The sequence below is a fragment of the Squalius cephalus genome (assembly GCF_949319135.1).
Source record: "Squalius cephalus genome assembly, chromosome: 8".
Taxonomy (NCBI): domain Eukaryota; kingdom Metazoa; phylum Chordata; class Actinopteri; order Cypriniformes; family Leuciscidae; genus Squalius; species Squalius cephalus.
The window spans coordinates 35553509-35578972 of NC_137129.1; the positions used below are offsets into that span (position 1 = coordinate 35553509).

At 37.7% G+C, this 25464-nt stretch overlaps 1 protein-coding gene across 3 annotated transcripts in view; it reads left to right on the plus strand.

The window, feature by feature from the left end:
* The window catches only part of pvrl2l (PVR cell adhesion molecule related 2 like), a 151207-nt gene that overhangs the window by 75092 nt on the left and 50651 nt on the right, over nucleotides 1-25464 (plus strand). For 2 of the 3 annotated variants that reach the window (XM_079878607.1, XM_079878605.1), the window contains exon 6: nucleotides 1307-1455. In XM_079878607.1, the coding sequence (XP_079734733.1) occupies nucleotides 1307-1455 (149 nt within the window). Of the gene's footprint in view, nucleotides 1-1306; nucleotides 1456-12848; nucleotides 15727-25464 lie in introns of those variants that run through there. The other variant, XM_079878606.1, reaches the window with a different exon arrangement.

Genomic DNA, 25464 nt, shown 5'->3' on the forward strand with positions numbered 1-25464 from the left:
TGTGGGCTGTGCTTACGCGCCGATAGCTAACAACACACAGACATTTGAAGCAGTTTTACTCACGGTTCCAACGCACGACCGTTAACCTTTATCGTTGGGACTGCTCCATCCTTAAGCATTAGATGATCTGCAAATCCGGTGTCGAACTGGGCCTTGTTTATAAAACAATCATCGTCGAAATGCACTAGCAGCGAGCACAGCGCTTTGATGGTTTCGCTCTCTTGCTCTGGTCTACGGGTGCGCGCGCGCCCGCGCTCTTCCGATAGAAGTGCCCTTAGGACCCATATAAGGAAATTCCGCCCCATCTGACGTCACACATGCCCATACTCGAAAAAAACTTTCCGAAACTTGTGACAAACCGGAAGGAGTATTTTTGGCACAGAAATACTCCTTCAAACGTACAACTTAATTTTTGAAACTTTGTCCATGTTTAGCATGGGAATCCAACTCTTTAACAGTGTAAAAAACTCAGTATGCATGAAATAGCATTTCACCCCCCCTTTAAATCCTTTTTTTTTTTTACCCACTTCAAACTTTTGAACTGTAGTGTACAAAATAACTGCTTGAACATTCTGCTAAATATCTCCTTCCACTGAAGAAAAAAACAACAGCACAAGAGTGAGTAAATGATGACAGAATTTACTCAAAACAGAAAGAAACAAAACTTTTGTTTTCATTTGTTTTTATTAGTATTTGTTTAATCTGAAGAGAATCCATATTTCATATTTATATTTATGTACTGTTGCCATCTCCAATATGACTGAAACAAAATCAAATATGGCAGTTTTGCTGCAAACAACTGCCACAGGCTAATTGGCTCTGAATTGAGGAAGCATCTTTGCCTGTGGTATGAAAACAACAACAGCCTATTAATGCTTCACTGCTTCAACTTCATTCTCACAAAAACAAAGGAGAACATGAATCGATACAGATCGAGAAACAACATTTATTTGCATGACTTATTGGGTGATACTTAGATGTAGCCGTTTAATTGCAGAGTTTCAAGTTAGTTGACAAATATGCAGCACAGATTTATTTGGCACATTTTCGAATGGAGTAGGCCTAATTATATAAAAGTGTGCATTAAAGTGTCATAAAAAAACTCTGTTTCAGCACACAAAGCTAAATTTAAAAAAATAACACATGCAATCATTGTCTTCAATGTGTCACACAAGTTAATGTCTCAAACGTGTTTAACAAGATATTTAGAGATATACGGTGTATTTTCAGTAAATTAGTTTGCCAGTTAAGCCAACATGCTATCAAAAACTAGCTAGAAATGCAGTTTTCTGTGTTGATTCCTCAGTGTCTCGGGTCAATTGCCGCCTTCGGTATCGGTTGATCAGAACCGGCTGCTGGTGAGAAAGGTGGATGAAACGGTGAACACCACGTTCGTGTGCGAGGTGAAGAACAGTCTGGGTTCTGCCAAGAAAGAGTTCTCCGCCACGGTCATCGGTGAGTGGCGCAATGCAGGAATGACACATGCACTCACAAGTCAGTGCTGATGTAAAAACTCAATACACTTTTCAGCTCAAACACAGTGTCCTAACCGGGCGCAGTGAGCTAAAACATTTGGTGCCTGGTTAGGACACTGTGTTGCACGCCACCTCCCTCCCACGTAGGAGGACACAAAATGTGGGAAAAGGGTTTCTCCTTGCTAAATACAGATACATTTTGGTAATCATGTACACTTCTCTAATGTGGGTGGGCTTCAAAAGCCAGACTTACTTGGTGGTTGGATTTCTAGTTGGCCTGTCTAACCTAATTTTGCGGGATTTTCTCCAGAAGCCTTTGTACTATGTGAAGTCACTTGGTGTGAGCCAGTTTGCCGGGTTGCTTTTTATTTCTTCTTTTCACATGTTTTCTTTTCCCTCTTCACCATATCTAACAACACCGTAATGTTGTATATTTATTTAACCTCTCTTAATAGAAAAAAAAATGCTGTTGTTATTTTCCTCTTTGTTCCTGTGCCCTGTGCATGGTTTTCTTTCTTTTCCTACAGCTTTGTTGTGCCGAAACGCGCACATTTTGTGTAAGCATTAATGCACAACACCATCTTGATGTTCCATTTCTTAAAACGTCAGCCTTTGTCGATAAGCTTTGGAGTGGCTGCTTCACTAAATGGACGCGTGTAGGCCCGCGAGCCACTATGCTTTTGGCACTTTCTCATGCCAAGGCAAGCGCAAGAGCTGTATTTAGAATCCGTGGGAATCCTTTTGGAAATTTCAATTGTCTTGTGGGAGAACAAAGGCTCTTTGTAGGCGCACTGTAGCGAGAAAGTGTGGGATGTTGTTCAAATGTTTTTTTTTTCCCTTTTCACAACGATATTATAAGGAGACTTTTATCGCAGTCATAAGGACGCCTGGTCCTTACAGAAACATTCACGTACCTTCACTTGATACATTCACCGTTGCCGCACAACAGTGGATTGTCACAAAGGCTAAGTCATTGCATTGTTAAATATCTGTTTTTTTGCGTGAATGTTTTGCACAGCCATTTTGTCTCTGCTTGAAAGGCTGGTTAGTACTGGTCTAGCAGGTCTTTTCAGCAGTATATTTGAGTTGTTTGGCTGGGAATTGAGTTATTGAAATGTGCCTTTAGGCAGAGAAGTACTCAACTGTATGTGTGATCTTTGATACTTTCCTTTATACACACTCATATATATATAAGATATGGGGAAGAGTACCAAAGTACTTTAGTACTTGGGCCAGCAATGACTAATCTTGCAAACCCTGCTGAAAAACAAGTTTAAACCATCCCAAATAGTTGGCTAGTTTTAACTGGTTTAAGATGGTTTAGCTGGTCTCCCAGCCTGGCAACTAGATGTTTAACTGGTCAGTCTAATATTATCTCCCACCCTGACCATCTGAAATGTATCCAAAACCCCTGTAAATAATCAAAACCAACCAATTTAACCAGCCAGGTTAAGTTGGTCTAACGCAAACGCGAGTGTGCGTTTCTGCGAAACAAAGCTGGTTTTAACTGGTGGTTTAAATTTTTAGTGGTTTAAACTGATATAGATGGTCTCCCAGAATGGACAAGCTGATGTTAAGATGGTCAGTCTAGCTTATTTCCAATGCTGACTAGCTGAAAATTGTCCCAAATCCATCTAAAATCTGGTCTAATCAGTTTACACAAACTGAGAGACCTTAGGCCTGGTTTAAGCTGTTTTTCGTACTTGCGGTGAACAGCAATCATGAACACCCTACTGAAAAAATTAAACCAGCTCAAAGTAGATATCTGGTCTTACCTGGTTTAAGCTAATGTCTCCCAGGTTGGTTAAGTTTTTATGGTTTTAGAGGGCTTTTGGACACTTTTCAGCTGGTCAGAGTGGGATATCAGCTAGACTGACCAGCTAAACACTAATCCGTCAGGCTTGGAGATTAGCTAATCCTTGGCCAGTGGAGACCAGATTAAACAAGATAAAACCAGCACTAAAACTCCCTTAGGCTGGTTTAAGCTAGTTTTTTTCCCCCGACAGGGAACACATAGGGGGATAATTCACTTTGAGTTGTTCTCTACCTAGCCGCATTTTTTATTTTTACCAGCCACAATTTGTGCTGGTATTGTACTGCTCCATGTGTATTTCAATTAAGTCATTAAGTCAGGTGTAAACAGGGTCTAATATCAATGCAGACACGAATGCCACACCATGACAAAGCTCAGCGGATCGCAGGCGAGACTTGTGCTGACGTAAATGGAATTTAAAATCCCCCTAACTCCTAAAACTGTACACGTGAATGAGGCTAGATTGCACTGGTTCCCAGTGGGTCCACCAGCCTAGCTGGAGAGAAAGTGTGTGTGTGTGTGTGTGTGTGTGTGTGTGTGTGTGTGTGTGTGTGTGTGTGTGTGTGTGTGTTTGCATTAAAAAAGCGAGAAAAGAATATCCCCCAGACAGAATTCTCCTGAAGTTGAATTCACTCTCTTTTTCTCTTCCCGTTTTCCTCTCTCCTTGAAAGGAGGGAGACCTTAGCTTGTGCCAGCTAACAGACTAATCATGCAGCTTGCCAAGGAGGAGTGTTTCCTCATTTCTTTCCCCTCCTTAACCATTTTCAGACAGCTAATGCAGAAAACTGAAGGCTTTCATTGTAGACCCTTTAAGGGGAAATGAGAGGCCATTTAGCTGCTTAAATTCTTGGCTGAATCTAAGTGCTGTTTATTGGGGTTGGTAGTGGCTGCACTTAAGGAACCAAACAACTGAGTTTTTGCAGAAAGAAACAGGCGCACATTTGCATGCATGCATGCAAGTGCATGCACAGCTTAAAACAGCACACAAGGCACGTCCCTGCTGAAAAGACCATCGTGTTTTGAATGCATGAGTTTATTTGTCAGTAAGGCTTCACTTGTCAACTAGCTTCACCAGAAAGACCATGCTCTTTGACCCATCTTGCCAGCAGAGAAATAATCATCATGCTGTATTTTGAGGATTTTGTGCAAAGAAAACCAATTTTAGCCAACCGCATAAAACAACTTTAAGACAAAACTAAAGATTTACAAGTTCCTGCTATGGTTAGTGCGTGTTTGTCAGTCTCTGCTTTACATCTAGACATCACATTGGATAATTAATATTCATGAGTCAAGATATTAAATATTAACTCATCTTGACCTTCCTACTTTTCCGATCATTTCTTCACCCTCAGGGTAAATAGCATGGCTACTGGTCCATCATGTAGACCAAAAATAAGCTTTTTCTAGTCTAAGCTGGTCTTTTCAACAAGGACATTGAGAGAAAGAGTGAAACATTAGCTCATGCAGTGGTGATTGCAGACTGCAACACTTGTTGATGATCTTAGCCATCAGATCCAGTTCTGTAATTAGTAGATCTTCAGATTAATGCTCAATTGTACTGGCCTTAAATGGTTTATTCTTAAAAGTGTAGTGTGTAATTTATAATAAACTGTTCAAACAAGTGGCACTTTCTTTTTAAGGAAATCAACCTACAAATGTCTTATTATCAGCCAGCTCTCTATATAAAGTTGGATATACAAGTATTATGACCCACCGACACCCAATGCGATATCCACCAATCAAAGAGGTTCCTGAATCTCAATCGTATTTTGATTGAATAAAATGAATGGAGAATATTTTGTGGTTTTCCATGGGTCCTCAGTCATAGATCGGCTCTTACGCTTCAAGTTAACTTTTGTGTAAACATCTAAAAAACATACTTCATCTTTAAATTATGACATTTGGTCCCCCCAGTCCTGAAAATGTGGTTGTGTACTCGATCAGATTTGATGTATTCCCTTTCTCAGAGCCTTCATATCATATCAAACCTTTGTTCTGGCACTAGCGGTCTTACCTGTAGCATCTTCAGCCTCACTGTGTGAAAACAATGTCTGAAACTCAGCATGCGAGATAAGGTGAGGGTAAGACCTCAGTCGACTGACACCTGGGTGAAGCCTGTCACCCACGGCTTAGCAAGAGAAAACCGAGACAAAGAAAGAGGCAATGAGAGGGCGAGGAGATTTCACCCTGCTAACATTAAGTGAAATGTCAGAAAAGTGAGCTGCCAAGATTACCTGGCTCTTAGCCCACACCGTCCATCATTAGGGCTCATTACAGATACTCCGAAACCTTAGAGCCCACCGCAGAAACATGAGGGCTCACAGGGATTCCCTTTTTCTTTTCTTTGATCACTTACAGAATAACAATGAGGCTTTCTCTGGCTCTTGCTTTTGGCTATACCTTTCTGACCCCCACGGATTCTAATGATTTAATGATTTATTGGTATTTTCTTAAATAAGCAATGAATAAATGATTCATCCAGAACATTTAAGTATTCATGAACATTATTAGGCATTTAGAAACCATGAGTTGACAACAGTAAAATATTTAATTATGTATTCCTTTAATTTAAATTTTTTGAAAGAAAATTCAGATTTCCTTTAAAGCAACAATAAATTGAGTATCAAAGCTGTTTTGCGAAGTTTCTGACGCATCGCTTGTGCAATCTACCCTAGAAGTGCAGCTCGTAGTGCTTTAAAGATGTATCAAGCGATGCATCTCTGGGTCGGAATCAATGGAGGCTTATTTAAAAGCAGCATTTTTACTGAGCCGCTTTTTCATTCTCTCTTAGCAATTCCTTATACATGTCAGAGTTTAGAATCTGCCACGCTGCATATACCAATGCTTTAATGTTCAAAAACAGAATGCACGCCATGCCTAGCCAGATGGAGCCGGCGTTTTTTCATAAACATTTAGTTTTCAGACTCTCATTACTCCTCTCGATTTTCTTTGGGAAAGTAGTCGTCTTTTCTGAGTGGATTATGAGGAGCAGCTTGTCTGAAATGGGACAATGGCACATTTTTCACGAATTTCTCATGGATGTTGACACTGATGTGATGGCGGATGCAATGAACTGTTGAAAAATCATTACAGGATCCTTTTACAGCTTAGTTGTAGTTAGCCTGGCTTAGCGGAGCGATTTCTTCTGCTTCCACAATCCTGTTATCTGTCATTATTCGTCATTACCTGAGCCTTCTCTCTAATAAAGTTGTGCTCTGCTTGAAGGGCTGGCTGATAAATGGATCTTGATATGTTCCAACCTTTTGATGATGTTCTATATATACAGTATTCAAATCAGAGGAGCTATCATTTCAACCATAAAGCCAATTGGATTCAAAAAGTGTAATGCAGAAGTGAAATACAAGAAGTCTAGTTAATGTTTTTAATAACTCAAGACTAATCCTTTATTTATTTAACAATAAACAAATTGTGTCTTATATTTTGTCTCAACAAACAGCAATAAGTCCCTACACATATTCTTACCAAGTCATTTTAATAAATGAAAAAAATGTCATGCAATGACTTCTATAAACATTTGAGTGATGAGAACATATATATATATATATATATATATATATATATATTATATATATATATATATATATATATATATATATATATATATATATATATATATATATATATATATATATATATATATATATATATATATATATATATATATATATATATTAGGGCTGTCAAACGATTAATCGCGATTAATCGCATCCAAAATAAAAGTTTGTGTTTACATAATATATGTGTGTGTATGGAGTATAATTATTTTCTATATATAAATACACACACATGCATGTATATTTAAGAAAAATGTGTTATTTATATATAAAATATTTATATACACACATATATTATATTATGTAAAAACAAACTTTTATTTTGGATGCGATTAATCGCGATTAATCGTTTGACAGCCCTAATATATATATATATATATATATATATATATATATATATATATATATATATATATATATATATATATATATATATATATATATATATATATATATATATATGGGCTGGATAATGAATCATAAATCACACACATATACACATATGATTTATGATTCTTTATCCAGCCCTTTTTGCTTGTTATGACATTTTTAGAAATCTCATGTTCACGACCCAAGACCTGGCAAGGTTTTTTTCTTTTTATCCTGATGTTGTAATCCACTCAGCCATGCTTACGCCCGAGTCTTTGATGTACAGTGCACATGGTGACTTTAGCAGGACAAAAGAAATCAAGATAGGCACCCTGGGATTATTGCCTGCCACAGATCGAAATTGAGAAACATGCATGTCAGAAATACCATCCTCCTCCAGAGAAGCTCTACCGCTCTTTAAGCCGTCAACCCCGTGAGCGTGTGTGTGTTCTAGCACGGAAACGAGTGTGTCTGACAATAGGGTTATTAGGATCTGCTCAGAGCCCAATTATACATTTGAAATCTGTTGGATTTAGCACTTTCTAACAAGCGTTGCACATGACCTAGTGATATGTGCACTCAATTATCAGATATGTGCATCTCAAAACTGGGCCTTCTAGTGTTTTTCCAAGTAATTAACTTGTGTAGAATTCAACTCTTTGGTCAGTCAGCCCTTAGGACGCTTTCCCATATCACTTTTGGCAGCACCATTAGTGGTCAACCCGTCACCTGTCAGTTAGCCCGGGCTTTAGGAGGACAGCAGGAGAGGTTGGTGTAAGCTGAATGTATGTGCCTTGAGTTCTCCAATAAATCAATACAGGACGTGTGAGACTCCGGAAAGGAGGGGCCACCGCAGGCCATGGCTGAGATTTGAGCCTATACTTTACAGTCAGAGGAAATGCGATCTGTCTGTGTTTGTTTCATCCGTCATCTCTTTCCTTTTGTACTGCCAAAAAACCTGTATATTTTAGTAGAAATAAATTAGAATATAATGATCGCACTCACGCGGTACATGTGCGGATCGCTTTGGGTATGGTGTTTTTCTGTGTGATTGATTGCTTCCATAGTGTTTGTAGTTCTACCTGGGGTGGTGGTAGTTGTGTTATTTTTATAAATGGGAGTTTATAGTCGAGTGATAAGCGGATGCCTTTGTGACTTCTCGGTATAGAGCTCTGCTAGCAATCAGTTTGTAGAGAGCCAAGTGGTCTCTAACTACAACCTATAGTTTAGAAAAACATGAATAATGACATAAATTACCACCCTAAATGCTATAATTATACTTGGCGTATTCTTGTGCCTTGGGAAAGGTGGCGTCTTGTTGTGTTGAAGTTAGCGTGAGTTGATTAACTCTAGCGGGAAACTGATGACGGAATGTGGAGAACTTGTGTATGCAAATACTGTCCAACATTCGGATAAAGTGCAACAATCGGGTTAATTTTCTGATAGATTTTTTATAACTTATAAACTTTTAAAGACAGTTATACTGTGAGCTCCTAGGTTGTAAATTGATGGTATATGCTTTTGTTGAGGCCATCAGTTTATATTAGTGCAACCTATTTTTTAAAGAATCTCATTTAACGGTAGGATTCCTGGTGGAAAAACTACATTACCCATGATGCAATACATATTAGAAAGCAAATCGCAGCAAAAGATCTCAGCAGTAAACGCCCACTTCCATGAAGCACCATGAATTACTGTATGTTCTCAAGTCAGACTCCCTGTGCTCTCAAACTGATTAAATGCATATGCATATTTAGGAATAAATGTAAAATATATTGTTTCTTTATATATAATCAACATCTTTAAATCAAGTTCTACATCATTTTTATTTGATTGCAATGCTTCATGGGAATTATAGTTCTTTCCTTCATTAAAGCTGTTATGTACACAGTCTTGTACCGTTGTCTTTTTGTCCGATTTTCAAACACTTTTTTTTACTTCAAATACATTTTTGTAATGTTGTAATTCACCCCGTAACTGGTTGGTTTGGTACATGTTGTAAAAGCCCTTATTGAAGACTTTTTTTAAAAATCCCTATGAGAAAAATGAATGTAAAAAATACTTCCGGAATCAACACCGCTAAAAATATGTGCAGGCACTGTTGCTCTTTATATACGTGTTAATAAAGTCCCTCAGAAGTTGTCATCATTTTTTTAGCTCTCTTACATTATTAGTACATTAATGCAAGTACTTGTTAGTACGTGTGCTACCAAGCAACAGATTCCAGCTATGTATGCATTCAGGAAAATTGACTTTAATGTCGAAGGGTTTTGTAGCATGCCATTAACAGAGTGCGGTGGAATAATAATGCGCTGTAGTTATGGCACTTGAGGAGCGTAGCGGACAAGTTAAAGGTCACGAGGGCTGAAGAGGTGCTTTGTCCTCGAGCCCATCAACATTCTTAGACAATAATGACCTTTAACAGCTTCCACAACTCTCTAAAGGTTCGCTCTCAATGTGGGTTGTAGGACCTCAATGTTTTTTCAATAACACTCATAAAGAGTTGTGCTAGTAAATTTGGCGGCCTAATGTTGTATTAGCCCTGGAGTAGATCAATGCTCTGTGAGACTTCTTTGCTGGCCAAGTGCCATAATTTCAATGACGATATCTTGAATTTAATCAAAGAAAGGATAAGCCCTCACACTATGGCCTATTAAAGATGCAGGGTTGTTAAAATTTTAAATATCCAGAGTGTACAGCTATTTTTTTAACCTTAGAATAAGAGCAGTCAAGATGTAACAAGTCAGTTGTTCGGTCGTACTCAGAATCATGGTGAAGCGGTGCCGTATCTTTCCGCAACCCACCTTTGTCTTTTGTCTCAGTCTTAGAGCCTGATGTCGACCGTAGGATTCACGGATACTGTCTCCCAGACCGATGAATAATGGATCCTGAGCTGTGGCATCTGGCAGAGATAGTGTCAGGAGAGTGAGGTTAAGAGAGATTGGGGATGTTAGCCGGTTGTGTAGTTGTGTGTGTGTATGTCTGTCTTAGTCCCACATACGAGCCCGTTCTCAGTAGCAGCGGAGCTTGAAGAGACTTTAATGGCGGTGGACTGAGAGGCACGGCGAAACGGAGCAGGGTATCCTAAGAAAAAGCTCTTTTAGCACCTCTCTGTCTACCTGGATCAATCAAACCAGCGGAGGAGCAAACGAAAAGGAAAAAAAGTTGTGTGGGAGAGGGAGCGGCTATATGCTTGTTATACTGCATGGATATTAAGTCGTTTACAAATTGTGTGGGAAGAAATTTAATGTACGTGTATACATTTTCGCACATGTTTTTTCAGCATTTTCTTACTGTTCAGTCTTTCATGAAACGCTTCTCAGTAGTTCCAGAGATCGTAGTGCAAAAGAGAACATGAGCAGAGACTGCATGATTTTTTTGGGAAAAGCCTCTTGACTTGTTTCTAGTAGACTGAATCCATAATCACTCAAATTGTCATGGTAACAGGGGAAATTGCAGGAGGTGGAATTGGTGATTACTTGACCGAGAGCAAAGCATAAGTTTAGAAGAGTATGCATGCTATTATGCCTTTGAATTAAAGCGTACTGTAACTCTTGCCAAAATGCAACCTAGGGTCTTTTTGTGAATCTACCTGAGGCAAACTTTCGTTTAAAAGCATAATTAAGATGGAAACGCCACTTTTAAGATTGACCGTATTTTCGTTTTTGGTCAAATTGCCTTTTGAATGGGAGTGCTTGGGGCACTACTATGATAGCATCAAAATCGCTATTTTTAAAACACTAAGAAGGCTCGACACAACATGAAACTTTGCTCGAAGTATCACCAGGGGCTCTACACGTGAACTCGAGCATTGAGAACATTGTTTGTGTACAGAGTTTACTAAAAAGAAAGGTTTTGAACAACTCACTGTAGCTGTTGTTGTTTCCAGCCGCCGGCATTTTGTCAGTCAAAAATTGTCGATCTTTTTCAATCTTTTTCAAATTTTTCAATTTTTTCAAGGCAATTTGACCGAAAACAAAAATACGGTCAATCTTAAAAGTGACGTTTCCATCCTAATTATGCTTTTAAATGAAAGTTTTCCTCGGGTAGATTCACAAAAAGACCCTAGGTTGCATTTTGACGAGAGCTCCGCTTTAAACAACCTAGAAAGCTTCAGATTATTTCAGTAGCACTGTTTGCTAGGGCTAGGGTCACTGTTACTCTGACCCTCATAATTATATTCTGACCAACGGCACAAACTGCAGACAGGCAAATTGCGTTTATACAATAAACAGTAAGTTAATATTGAGTAACTTACATATCATATATTTTCTCCGCTAGTTTGAAACAAATCCACCGCAGAATAGCCTAACTGTTGTAATTCTCCTAGCAATACACAGTAGTGGTGTTTTCTGCCTGGACGAATTAGCGTTTTATTATTATTATTATTTAAACATCCATATACATTGCAACCATATGACTTGATCAATAAATATAATATGTAAAACAATGTGTTCTGTTATGATTCAAAATAGCATTTCTTGAGTTTGAGTCTTTTTGAATGATTTTTAAAATACTCTATGGACATGATTTCGCAAATTGTGCATCTTGAAGAAATTGTCCTGTTGTATTTCAAAGCGATTTAAGAGACCACTTAGCAATACCTTGGCACCTCCAACACTTTAGCAGTGTAGCAAAGAGCTTTGGACTGACAAGAAAAACTCAGAAAAGGTAAAAAGCTAGCTGTTTTTTTTTTTTTTTTTTTTTTTTTTTAAATCAGTGAACTTATAATCCATTTTAGCTTCTTACAAAACCTCAACCTCTTGCACTTTTTCCTAATTCTCTTGCTTTGCATATTTATAAGGTTAGCTGTATGACCAGCGTTTTTAATTTATTGACCAGTGTAATGCAGTAATGTAACAAAAATCAATGCAGTGGCCTTGCAAATTACTGTTCTATAAGTTGCACAGACAGGCTCAGTCAGAAAACTTTTGATTAAATCAGACTGTAAATATAATTACTCTTGACTTCACCACTATATATATATATATATATATATATATATATATATATATATATATATATATATATATATATATATATATATATATAATGAATATAGACATCACTTCCTGTATTGAGCACGCTGCCTCAGCAGCACATTCCATGCAGGCCCTGTGGGTTGCAGCATGAAATGGGGCTAATCCTTCCTGAAGCAGGTGTTCCTTTAGTGTTTGTGACTTGGACACATTCCCGGGAATTTGGTGGGAATGCACAATCTGACCAATTAGCTGACGTTAGCTGGAAGACTGCGTTCCCAGTATAACTTATGATTCTTCATCTTTGCATGACCATACTGTGACATAATCTTTACATCCCTTCTCCATCTGTGTGTTTCTCTTTCTTGCTCTCTGTATGTGTAGTGTAATTTCACCTGGTCAGCTCCCGAGCGTAGAAGGAACGGACGTTTGTGTTGTTTTCTTGAATCGAGAACCGAGAGCGGATCCGGCAAACTTGGCTCACACCATAGGACTTGTAGCTGGGAACTGGGGGCAGCCAAAAACCATTTCACAGGCTAAACTGAACCAAATCGTACACCACCACCTTGTATGGTGAAGAATAGCTCCCACCACCAAGCAGCAACTCCCTCTTTTGTGCCCCTCCCCTCCTCTGCAGAGTCGACTGAAGACCCCTCCAGTGCAGGCATGGTGGCCGGAGCCATCCTGGGCAGCTTCTTGGCCCTCGTTTTGGTGGGCGCGTTGGTCACCGTGTTAGTGATGCGAAGTCGTCGCCAGCAGCATGGATATTCGGGGGACGGCGAGCAGGGCGCTTACGGCAACAAAACCCGTCTTTTTGGAGGCAAGAAGGCCAGCAAGAACGGCACAGGGGCCAACAACAATGGCCCGATCTACACGTACCGCGAAAGCGAGCCGGGAGCCCTGACAGAGAAATGCAATGAGTTCCCTCACATGACAACCAGCCCGCCAACCGCCCATGACATCCTGCTGAGCGGCGAGCTGAATGAAGCGGTGCGAAGGAAGTTCGACGCCCTGAACGACAGCTTGGAGGAAGAGGAAGAGGACGAAAGGTACGACCGTTTCAGCGTACTGCCGCCCAGCTACCAAATCCACCGGCACGAGGACGAGTGTGCTCCTTACCTGGATGACGACATGGAGTCTCAACGAGACGGCTCAATCATCTCCCGGACTGCCATCTATGTCTAGAAGAAGCAGATAATACACCTGACTGATATTTACTTGACCTTTTAAAACAAAGACGGAAATGTGCCATCTGAGGAGTGGAAGCAGAATGGTTAATGTCACATCTGTGGATGAAAACACTCATTATCAAGCAGAAAACACATTAATTTTGCCTGCCTCACGATGCGTACTTTTAAGAGATATCATAAGTGATTTGATTGTCATGTAACTGTAACCTGTTGTTAACGCCCATTCTAGTCCGAATCCATCCTTCTGTGGTTCATTCACACCCATGAGCACAATACTCAAGTAGGCCCTTTGAAGTGAATAGAAAGCCTTGTGATTGCCCATACAGGGTTTTCAATGCTACATTGCATAAGTGGCTCAGCATCTGTGACCCAGAAGCTAAGGCCGCTCTCGCCAGGTTGTATACGGCTTCTTTTTATCAATCACAGAGAATGTCGTCTTCGAGAACAGCTGGATGTTTTGTTAGCTAAACAGAAAACAGACAACGCAACGTTCGCTCCAGCATCTGGGTCATTCATCTGTGCCGCCGATCAACTCCAGCAGTGAACGCTTTTAACTTTCCCCCACAATTTTTTAGTTCTTGTTCATTAATCGGATGTCTTGTTAGGCTAAAGGAATTTTCTGATTCACTCAAGTTCTCGGCAGAGGCGTAATGGTGTTTTGTTTTTTTCCTCTTCGGACTCTCCGGTCAGCCTCTGCAGTTTGTTCCAGGCCATGTTTAATTCAGAGTGTTGTGCATTAGCCGTGTGCATTTTGGGCTGATGCATGTTCCCCATCCACCCCCCGCCCCTCGATTAATCCAGTTATATCAAAACCATAGAATGCTACATCTAAAAACTGCAGACTGGAGCACTTCAGCACCACTTCAGCCTCTCGCATTAGCACGAATCCTTCCAGGAGGAAATAGGCTTGCACTGTTGTTTTTGTCTCTTAACTTCACTACAACAGATTAAGTAGATTAATGCACATCATAGATCTGTGGGGAAGGCGGGGCCTTGAGAGAAACGCAACTGATGTGCCTTTGAGTGTGGGATTATTTGGACAGCGAAGCGCGGATGGACCCCAGCAGGGACCGTTAAGCCAGCCGGCATATGTTGCCAGGTTCAGCGGAGTCCACGGTCTTGAAAAGCTGCCAGCTGTGAAAAAAGGTCAAGGGACAAGGCGCACTCACCGTATGTTCAGCAGCGAGATTAGGACACTCACTTTACCGCATCCCTCTAGAGCGGGTCAATGGTTTGTTTTAATGCCTCACGCATAAGCCGACTTTTTTTTAAAAATGACAAAAGAAGACATTTCAGACATTTTGTTAACTATGTGTGTGTAACCGTAACAGTGAGTCCAGATGTGGATTCATTTGTCTCCGGGTGTCGGCGAATGCGTGTTTTGCATAATATCATGCAGCTCGTATGGATGCTTTGGCAGTGCTCTGAATTACTTGAGCCGTGACTCATTCATCCTTGGTTTCACAGCATCGAGCCTTCGGTGGAGGGAGGTTAGAGCGATAATGACAAAGGAGCAACACACTCACCAATGCGACACAACCCAGAAAGAACTCTGTATCCAGCATAGCTGATATAGCATGAGTAATTTGGAGATTATTATACTATCTGGACCCTGTGACTGTAAAGACAGTAGTTACTCTAGCCATAGCCAACAATGTTCACCCACGCTGCAGATTTGCAAGGCTGTTAATTTTTCCCCCCTCCCTAAAGCTCTTCAAGTTGCATCACTGCACTGAAAAATAAGGATGGGAAAGCTACTTTTCTGAGAGCTGCTAAGGCCTTGAAAACGTTTTGACGGAAAAAAGAAGATGCAGAGCGAGAGAGAGAAGGGGAGCTTAATGCGTCAGTCAATAGTGTGTTGTTTGCAGTAGTAAATGTATTAACTTTACCTGTTTAGTTATGAAATTGGAATCAATGTCTGGCAGATTCATGCGTTCAGAAAGGCCTGTGATGTCTTGTGATTTACTGACGACGGTTGTGAACATTTGACTTGACAGACTTGAGAATTGAGAATACTAAAAGAGCAATGTTGCCAAATCAAGTTTTATCAACTCTTAGTATTCGTGTTTTAATAGAATCTTTGGTTGAACTTTTCTGAATGTTACTATAGAATATTAGTATTAAGGGTTAGATGTGATGCCATGTTCTCATTCGCACAATCCCAAGGCTACATAGCGATTCATTATTGAAATAACTCACAAAATCAAAAATATGCCTGGGACATATTTTACTGCAGAATCTAAAGTAACTTTAATTTACATAAAGACAATTAAGTAACGTACATGCATACATACACCCATGTAATAGTTCATCACAATTTATATCAAAAAGATATATTAGGGTAATGTAAATTTATGGAAGCATCAGTTTAATTGTGAACAATATAATGCCATAATGGCAAGTAGACACTATATATTTCTGGAGTGAAATATGACCTGGACTTCGCCTGGTTATCTGGTAATGTTTAGAGATGAAAGATACCATCTATCCACGTGTTCTCAATATTATAAAACAAAACAGTATGTTGTGATAAGTTGATGCAAGTGCCTTCTGGGATGTGTTTTTAGGGTTGGAGGCTTGCCACAATTCATGCGATGTTGAAATCCCTGTATATTGTAAATTAATGCTAGACTTAAAGACTGCAATCAATCAACAATATTAAGGAAAGAAGAAAAACAAGACTGCCTGAGCAACGGCAAATTGCCCCCACGTGATGATCCTTAATTGCTCCACATTATGGTGCAAGTCATTATTAACTCATCAGCTGTGGATGCCATCCCGAGCTGATTTACACTTGTTATTCATTCACTCTGAATGTTGTGTTGTGCTGTCAGGTTGTGACACTATGTGTATGAAGAACACTTGGACTGAACGCTGTTGCCTGGCGTCAGACTTCCTGTTTCTTTTGTGTAAAAACTGCAACTGTCCACAGTTTCATATCACATCACGTAACTGCTGTACTACAACCAATCTTTGTCAATACTTGTGAGAACGATCTATACTCTCTTCTTTTTGTTTGTTTAGTTTGTTATATACTATGGATGGAAAACCAGTGTTATCCTGTGAGGTTTTGATGGTGTGTATTATGACGTGACGTGTCCTGTGTGTGAGATATCTATATACTGTATATGTATGTATTTATCATCAAGAAATCCAGTGAGAGAAAAGTGTTATTTATCAGTACTGTAAATAACAGATGTAGTGGTCAGTTATGGCCAACACCAAATATAAAAGCAGAAGTAGTTTAATATCCCAGAGTAGATGAGAAGAACCTCAGCTGCCTTGAGTCCGGTGATTTCGACTGCGAGTTCAGCAGATGTAGCCTCCCCGACGCACACTAGTTAGGTAGTAACTGGCTCGCGGCCTGTGTTGAAGTACGGTAGGGATTGACGTTCGCGCACAAACTTTTTGCACTGCCAACTTTTTGCTCAATGACATGACACACACACTCAGCATGACAAGAGGTCAACGCTAGATAAACACACACACACTCACTCGACTGTAGCGGGTGGATCTCACGCACATGTCCTGGTCATATGACACCTGTGACTCAGAGGAAAGAAATAATAAATTACATTTTGTTTAAAGACAGTTGTTCCAATGGTCACGAAGAACCTGGAAATAATAAGGACCTTTTCAAAGGGTGATTTCCAGGCCTAGAAAAGTGCATAATTATTTAATGACCTTAAGATTGTTCATTTTATTAGATTTATTTTATTTAATCTGAATATTGTTTAAGTATTTATTCAAAATATAAAATAAAAATATATCACTTCTAAATTAACATGAGTAAAACTTAATGCTTTAATAGTGTAAATAGTTTACATTTTAGTTGAGTTGATTTTGTAATGTATTTTTATTTTATATTTTGAATAAATGTATTTTTTTTTCAATATTTGAATGATTGTGGCATAGAAAATATGCATAATTGTTATGAAAATAATGGTACAACACTAAAAAATCATAATGGTCTTTTTCATTGCAAAATATTTATTTTTTTCTCCTTTTTGAAATGAAATCTTAAGTCATTGAAATTCATTGGTCAGATGTGCATCGTTTTTTTATTTTATTTTATTACATTTTATCCGAATATTTGAATTTTAAAAATATTAATTAAAATAAATAAATAAATCACTTCAAAATTACAAGTAAAACTCAATGTTTTAATGATGAAAATATTTTACATTTTAGTTGAGTTAATTTTGTCATGTATTTTTATTTAATATTTGGAATAAATCTTACACATGGCAAAGAAAATATGCATAATTTTTATGAAAATAACGAAACAATGCTAAAAAAAAATCATAATTTTCCTATAAATAGCTAAATAAATTCCTTGTTGTATTGGGCTGAAATATGAAATCTCAAAAGTTAAAATGCATTATTTTATTAGGACTAATGATCTTAATTTTATTACATTTTATTAATCTGAATATTTAAAGTTTAAAATATTTATTCAAAATAAAAATACATCACTACAAAATTAACTCAAGAAAAATGTAAATGCTGTAAAGAGTTTGAGTTATTTTTGTATTTTTTGTTTCCAGTATCCAGTACTTCAATGATTATATTGCATCATTTTCATGAAAATAATGGTACAATGCTAAAAATAATTTTTTATTTACTTTTTATTTCCTGTTGCTGTCGGGCTGAAATATGAACCAGGCATGTTTTTTTTGTTGTTTTCTCTGTGAGATTCGCCCTAAAATCACCCCGCACACACTGTGTCCATCCAGGATTTATTCTCCGCAGTTAAAAGCAACGTGAGAAACTATTACGCTGACATACTCCAGTATTATCCTGTTCAGTAAAAGACATTATCAAGATTCATATTAGTTTCCTCCGTTCCTCACTGGTCATGGGGCTTTATAACCCTGAAAGACTCCCAGATGAAGTGGGAAGCACTGGGGCACTAATCCTCTCTGAAAATGGTGCCACAGCGGGCAGAACACTGCCAGGTTAAAACCCAATGTTTCTGGCATGCAATTACGCAGCCACTACTCTTAATTTCTGACAACAGAAATGGGTTATGGCATCTCCGGTTTGCATCTGCCTCTAGTCTCAAAGCAACTCGGAGCCATTAGGCAAAATTGCCATTCCATGTGTTTTCATTGCCTGTTCCCTCTCATCAGCTACTTGTGAACACTATAAATAAATTAGAGAACTAGCAAACACATTACTAATTGATACGCAGCCCTGCATTACCTCCACGCCATTCGGTTGTTTTGCGTTTGGCTTGCTGCTTTTTTTTTTTTTTTTTTTATTGTGTAAGATATTTAGTCTCTTTTAGGGGAAAAGGGTGCTCTGGCATCACGAAGATGTTCCACTGATTAACACTAACAGAAACACTTAAACTTGTGTGGAGTGTTTATTTGGAGCGGAAACAAAAGCGTGTACAGTCCCAGTTTTTGTCCTGTCACATTATTTTTGTATACTGGTTGTAATTAAAACCTGGTGGATTTCTAAGTGCTTTGTCTGTTTGTTGACTTCATATTTTCTGCATCTTGTGTTTTGCGATCAAACGCAGTGTGTTCACTGCCTCTCAGGAGCGCTCGTGATGCAGCAGGATGAAGATACACAGCTTACACAGATTCTGATCCACCCAAACGCAATCCTTGAAGAATGTTGGTGTGGGTTTTTTGTATGGCAGGAGTGGCATGACGAGCTGCTAAACTCCTCGAGCGCACGTCCCAAAAAGTGGGTCACATGTTGTCAGTGGGATCAGCACTGGGATGTGCTCCGTCAGAGGTCAAATTGACAGAAACATGCAGTCACACAAACAACATTAACTGAATCCTGTCCTCAAACGTCACTAAGATACATAGAACCAGTTAGAAATTGGGTTCATATATTTATATATATACATGTCTATATTTGTTATAAAATGTTTATTATTAGTATAAAAAAAAAAAAAATATATATATATATATATATATATATATATATATATATATATATATATATATATATATATACACACAAACAAACATACTGTAGGTTATTAATATATTAATATTTATTAATAATGTATTATTTATATTAAAATCTCTATTGTATATTATCATATAAAATGTAATATATTATTATTAATAATACATTATTAATAATATTTATAAATATGTATTATATATATATATATATATATATAAATAAAGATATGTACATACAATAGTTTAATATATTAATATTTATATTAAAATATTGTATTTTGTCAAATAAAGTGTATATTATTGGTAATATCATTTATAAATATATATTATTTTAATGAATAATTGTATATATACAAATAAAAAAATATACAATTATTTATATTACTGTTTTATAAATAATTATATATATATATTGTAAATTAATATATATAAATGATTATTATAAATAAACTGTTTTTAATATTAGTAATAGATTAACTTTTTAAAATAAAGTTTATGAAATGCCATTTATATTATTATATTTCCACTACTGTTAAAATGTTTTGGGGTCAGTAAAAAATGTAAAAGAAGTCTCTAATGCTCACCAAGGCTGCATTTACCTGAGATATACACAGGAATATCATGAACTATTGCAATTTTAATATATTTTTAAATGTTTTTTTTCTTTCTGTGATGTAAAGCTGAATTTTCAGCATCATTACTCCAGTCTTCGGTGTCACGTGATCCTTCAGAAATCATTCTAATATACTGATTTGCTGCTCAAGAAACATTTCTTATTATTATCATTATCAACAACAAAAAGTTGCTTAATGTTTTTGTGGAAACTGACACATTTTTCAGGATTCTTTGATTTATTTGAAAGGAAAATACCAATGACAAATGTGATCAATTCAACACATCATTGCTGAATAGAAGTATTAGTTTCTTTCCCAAAAAAAAAAAAAAAAAAAAACCTTACTAACCCGAACCGCTTGACTAGTAGTGTATATGTAACAAAAATATTTATCTGACCAAACTGCCTGAGGGTTTCCAGAGGTATCCTCCACCTCCGCTCAGCCCTGTCCTTTTATCCTACACTGCTAATGGCTTTTGACAAACCTGCCACCCATTGTGGCCTGGTTGTTCCAGCGAGACCCAGCGAGCCTCCCCTCAGCCTTGCCTTGAGGGCCCACTTCAGGCTCCCGCATCTGTCGTCTTGACAACGCTCTGTCACCAGCTCCAGTCTCTCTCGTTCCTTCCCTGCACAAGGACACAGTCCGCACAGGGTCTTTTGTGCCAGACACGTCGCTTAATTTATGAAGAACACTGACTACTGTAGGAGACCTTAAAATAGCTCTGCGTTACTGTTTGATTAGGACCAGGGGAAAGGTACAGTACATCAGCGGTTGCCATTGTCTTCCAAAAGATGATTGTCATTATTTGATAACATTACACAACTGGAATTGGAATTCCTGAAGGAATGCCACATTCGGCCATCTGCCAGGTGCTTTTATCCGTAGTGCACGGATGCATAACAGGGTGAATTCAGGTGAATTGGCTTTTTGCCATTTATATATACAGCAGGGTCCAACAATCTGAGACCAATCAGCGCTCAACAATAGGAATGGCCCGGAGCCAGTGTGAGAGCGTTTCCAGACAGTTGACAGGGCTGTCACTCATCCCTTCAGGCCACTGCTGCCATGCCACAGAAACTTTATATTCATTGATCTTCTACATCCGCTTTTATGCCTTCTGGTTTCTGTGATGTATTATATTGCATATACAGCTGATTTGTCACCAAGATTATCTATCTGGCTAACATAGTTTAGTCAAAATTGCAAAAATCACTGTTAAGGCCCGTTTACACCAAAGAACGATAACTGTAAAGATAACTATATCAGCGTCCACAGCAGCGGATGATCCCGTTCTGCTTGCTTGTCTGTCACTTTAAATGTTTGAGTTTGTTACTGCAGGGTGGATTCTGATTGGCTGTCAATGTTTTTATCGTTCATCAGCTGGTTAAAATTGTTCTGAAAATGATTCCAACAATTTCGTTTCTCTGTGCCGTTATCGTTATGGCTGTGGAGTGAACTCTGCTATTCTTTAATATTGAGACCGATTTTTAGAACTATATCTGTATCGTTATCTTTATAGTTATCGTCCTTGGTGTGAACGGAAAGAATGCTTTATTTTTCTCTGACAAACCGTTATAAAGCAACATTTTTGTAAAGAAAAATTGCAAATAAAATGTCACATTTATTTGAGTATATAAATATTTCAAATGAAAATACATAGCTAAAAATATCAATATTTCCAGTTATTTATTATTAAAAACAAGTGTGAGAAGTTGAAACAATTTGAATTTAAGAATCTTGTCTTAGTATTGAAAAACTGTTTTAGAATTTATTTAAAAATATAAATATTAGTTCTAGAAAATATTTAAGAAAAAAAAAACGTTAAAAATATCAGTATTGAAAATGTATCTACTGTATTTTTCAGATTTCTATTAAAAATGATATTTCCAACATTAATATATGACACACACTCTCAGCATGACAAGACGTCAACACTAGATAAACACACACACGTTAAATGAGAATATAAATACAATTTTTTTGATATAAGAAATTATATTAACAGCGTAACAGCGTTGAAACAATGAACATAACTGTAAAAAATATCTTAGTTTTGAAAACGGTTTTAGAATAGATATATCTTTGTGAAGGAAAAAAGTGTAAAGAAAATTTCCCATTAAATGAAAAATATTAATATTATATCTTGAAAATATAAAAATAAATAGCTAATAATATCAATACTGAAAAATGTATGCAAAATTATATTTCCAGCATAACAACTGTGAAAAGTTTAAATGAATAACATGAATATGAGAATGTAGTACTGAATTATATCCTTATTTGTTTTAATTACCGCTCCTGATTTTTACATATGTTTAAATGATAAAATAAATAAAAAATCAGATTTTCTATGTGGTTTCAGTCTTGTGAACCGCACTATATATATATATATATATATATATATATATATATATATATATATATATATATATATATATAGTCAGAGAAGACACCATATTTTATTTAACACAAACTCAAAAAGGCTTTGAAGGAAGTAGAGTCTGTTTGATGTGCCGTCCTGTGTAAAGTCTAAGTCACGTGACGCGCCCAAAGAAAATTTGTGAAATAACATTTTTGTAATATGAATATGTAAACAATGCTGAATGTGTAACACATACCAGAGCTGATAAGTTGTTTAAAAAAGCTGTTTGGGACGTTTCAGCTGTTTAACGTTTTCACAGCGAACAAGGAAAAAAAAAAAAAAGCTTGGTTGCTAAATAATTAGTCATGTTCAGAAACCTATTTCTCGAGGAATGTCGGCTCGCCCTGTTTCTCGCTGCGCTTCTCTTTTAACATGCATTTTCCCCGCTGCTTTTCTCAGTGAGAATGTTATTTTTTAATGGCTCACTGAGGACTGATAGGCCTCAATTATCCTGTGCAGCCATTTGCTCAGAGCTTTTTGTTTGTCTGACATGGCTTCATGCCGTGGACGAATGAAAATTCTCAAAACAATTCTCCACATTTTTTCTAGAGAACAGGGAAGACAAAGTTAGATCAGAAAGAAAGTTTTTTTTTTAGTTTTTTTTCATCTCACTGTTTCCCCCCCCCCCTTCCTTTCAGACTTTCTTAGTGTCCTTTTTTATTGTAGCTTGCATCAAGATCTTTTTACATCTAATAAGAAGAGGGTTGTTCATTTATACATGCTCTGCAGTTTCACAAATTTCCCTTTGAGCCTCGAGAGGAATGAAAGCTCTTTTTAACCAATACCTATTACCTCAGCCATCTGTTCCCTGGGCGTGAAATAATTCACATTTTCTCCGATATTATCTTTTTCATTTTGCCTTGTCATATTCATTTGAATTATTTTATTCCTGTTCTTTAAGTTTTATTCGTTTCACAGTCTTGGTAAATTCACCCTTTTGTGCTCGGGCTCATTATGGTTAACACCCCCACTGGATGTGAGATTTTATTAGTCCTCTTGCCTCCAACCCCCTCGTGGGGTCTTCAGAAATTAAGACATTACCAACCAAACGCTTCATGCTGAACTAATGAGCCACTGAAACACGCCGGTGGGGGACTTATTTTAAACGCAGCCTTTTCGCATGACTATTTGCACTTTGTATTAAAGATAAAATGGGCTAAATGTTTGTTACTGAAGTTGGCTTGCATTGCACCAACCCTGTTTAGTGAAACTTTTATCAAGTTGTGCTCACTGCAGAGCCAAATGACGTCCAGCTCCCCCTCTCTGGATCTAATGGGTTGAGCTTGACCTAATTAGGTTTAGGGTGTGGCTGGACCTTGAAGCCCCACCCATTATGTCCAAAGAGGGGGAGCTGGATGTCAAGCTCCACCCATTGGCTCTGCAGAGGGCAGCCTTTTATTTCGAGCGCCAAATCAGCTTGCGCTTTCATGGATTGTAATGCCGTGACAGATCAAGTTGAGTTGGGAACGTTGTACTGACTGCTGCCATCTGGAGTTTAGATGGACTTGTGGTAAGACTGAGTGTTATCGTCCATTAACATCAATAATCAATGTGGCGTAAAAGCCATGGCCTAGCGTTTAGCACACATACCTCGTCGTGGTGTGTAGAGCACATGTGGCATCTCCTGATCTTGCCTCTTCTCTGCATCATTTCCTGTGCTCCCTTCACAAATTAAAGAGGCACGAGGCTAAAAGTGCTAGATTCTAACAGATGTTAAAGTTCGTCAATAGTTGATGCGATGAATTAACAATAACAACATTATTATTTTAGCGCATTTATTTTGTGTTCGTACTCATGTACTATATTAAAGTTTGGGGTTGGTACTATTTTGTTTAAATGTTTTTGAAAGAAGGCTGCATCTACTTGATCAAAAATAGAGTAAAACAGTAATATTGTGAAATATTATTAGAATTTAAAGTAACACTTTTGTATTTGAATGTATTTTAAATATAATTTATTTCTGTTATGCAAAGCATCATTACTCCAGTCTTCAGTGTTACATTCTAATATGCTGATTTGCAGCTCAAAAAAAAAAAAATTCTGATAATTGTCAATTTCTTTCAGGATTCTTTGATGAAATAGAAAGCTCAAAAGAACAACATTTATTTGAAATAGAAATCATTTGACTGTCACTTTTTATCAATTTAATGCCTCTTTTCTGAATTAAAGTATTAATTCATTTTTTTGAAAACACCTTTTGAATGGTAGTCTAAAGTAGATACCGTCTTGAAATATAAATTACCATGAAACTAGATTCTAGGATCATTATTACTATGTTGGCTTTTAGTTTCAAATGGAAGAGCTGCTAAATGACAGTATTTTTTCTGAATGTCCTGAAGGTCTTCCAAGGCAGGTTATAAAAAAGCCAGTTTAGGCTATGAGTTGGTTTTGGTGCCAGACGAAAGCCACCAGAGCAGTCGTAGTTAAGTGTCCTGCTCAGGGGCACGACTGTGCTGGACAGATCAGGACCGTAACCAAATCATCCCCCCCTTGCGGTTGGCTGACTCTCCCTGCCCGCCAGCGCTGGAACTCAAATCCCTCGCCCTTGGCTTGATGGTCTGACCTCACCAAGAGGTTGGGGCGCGCATGGCATGTCTGGCTGCCGTGGTATTGATGTTTTCTAATGGCTCGTCTGTGTCGGCTAATGGAGGGATGGGATTGGTTGTGACTTGAATCTTATATTTCAGTGAGTGTGTTTGTCTGTTTGTCTGCCGTCAATGCGCGCTGACCTCTTTCTGCTGGACATTGGTGGGTTAAATGCAATAAACTTAGTAGTGCGTTAGGATCAGCAGAAAACCATCCACTTATGAGGAACTTTGTTCTATAGGGTTCTGCCTGTTCTCTGCTAAACAGTGTAGATGCTAGCTGAGCAACTCATGCATTCAGTTAGTACTTAACCCTCCGATATAGCATGGTTTGAAATGCTCCAACCACCCTCTGGCACCTCATAAATAAGATGTTGTCTGGAGTATCTGGCTGTGAGGCTTATTTGTATGATTCATTTCATTTCGCGTACCTACCCCGAAGTGATAAAATAAAATAAAATTCTGTATCAGAATTTATAAGGAAAGACCAGTACTTTGTTTAGGGTTGGTTT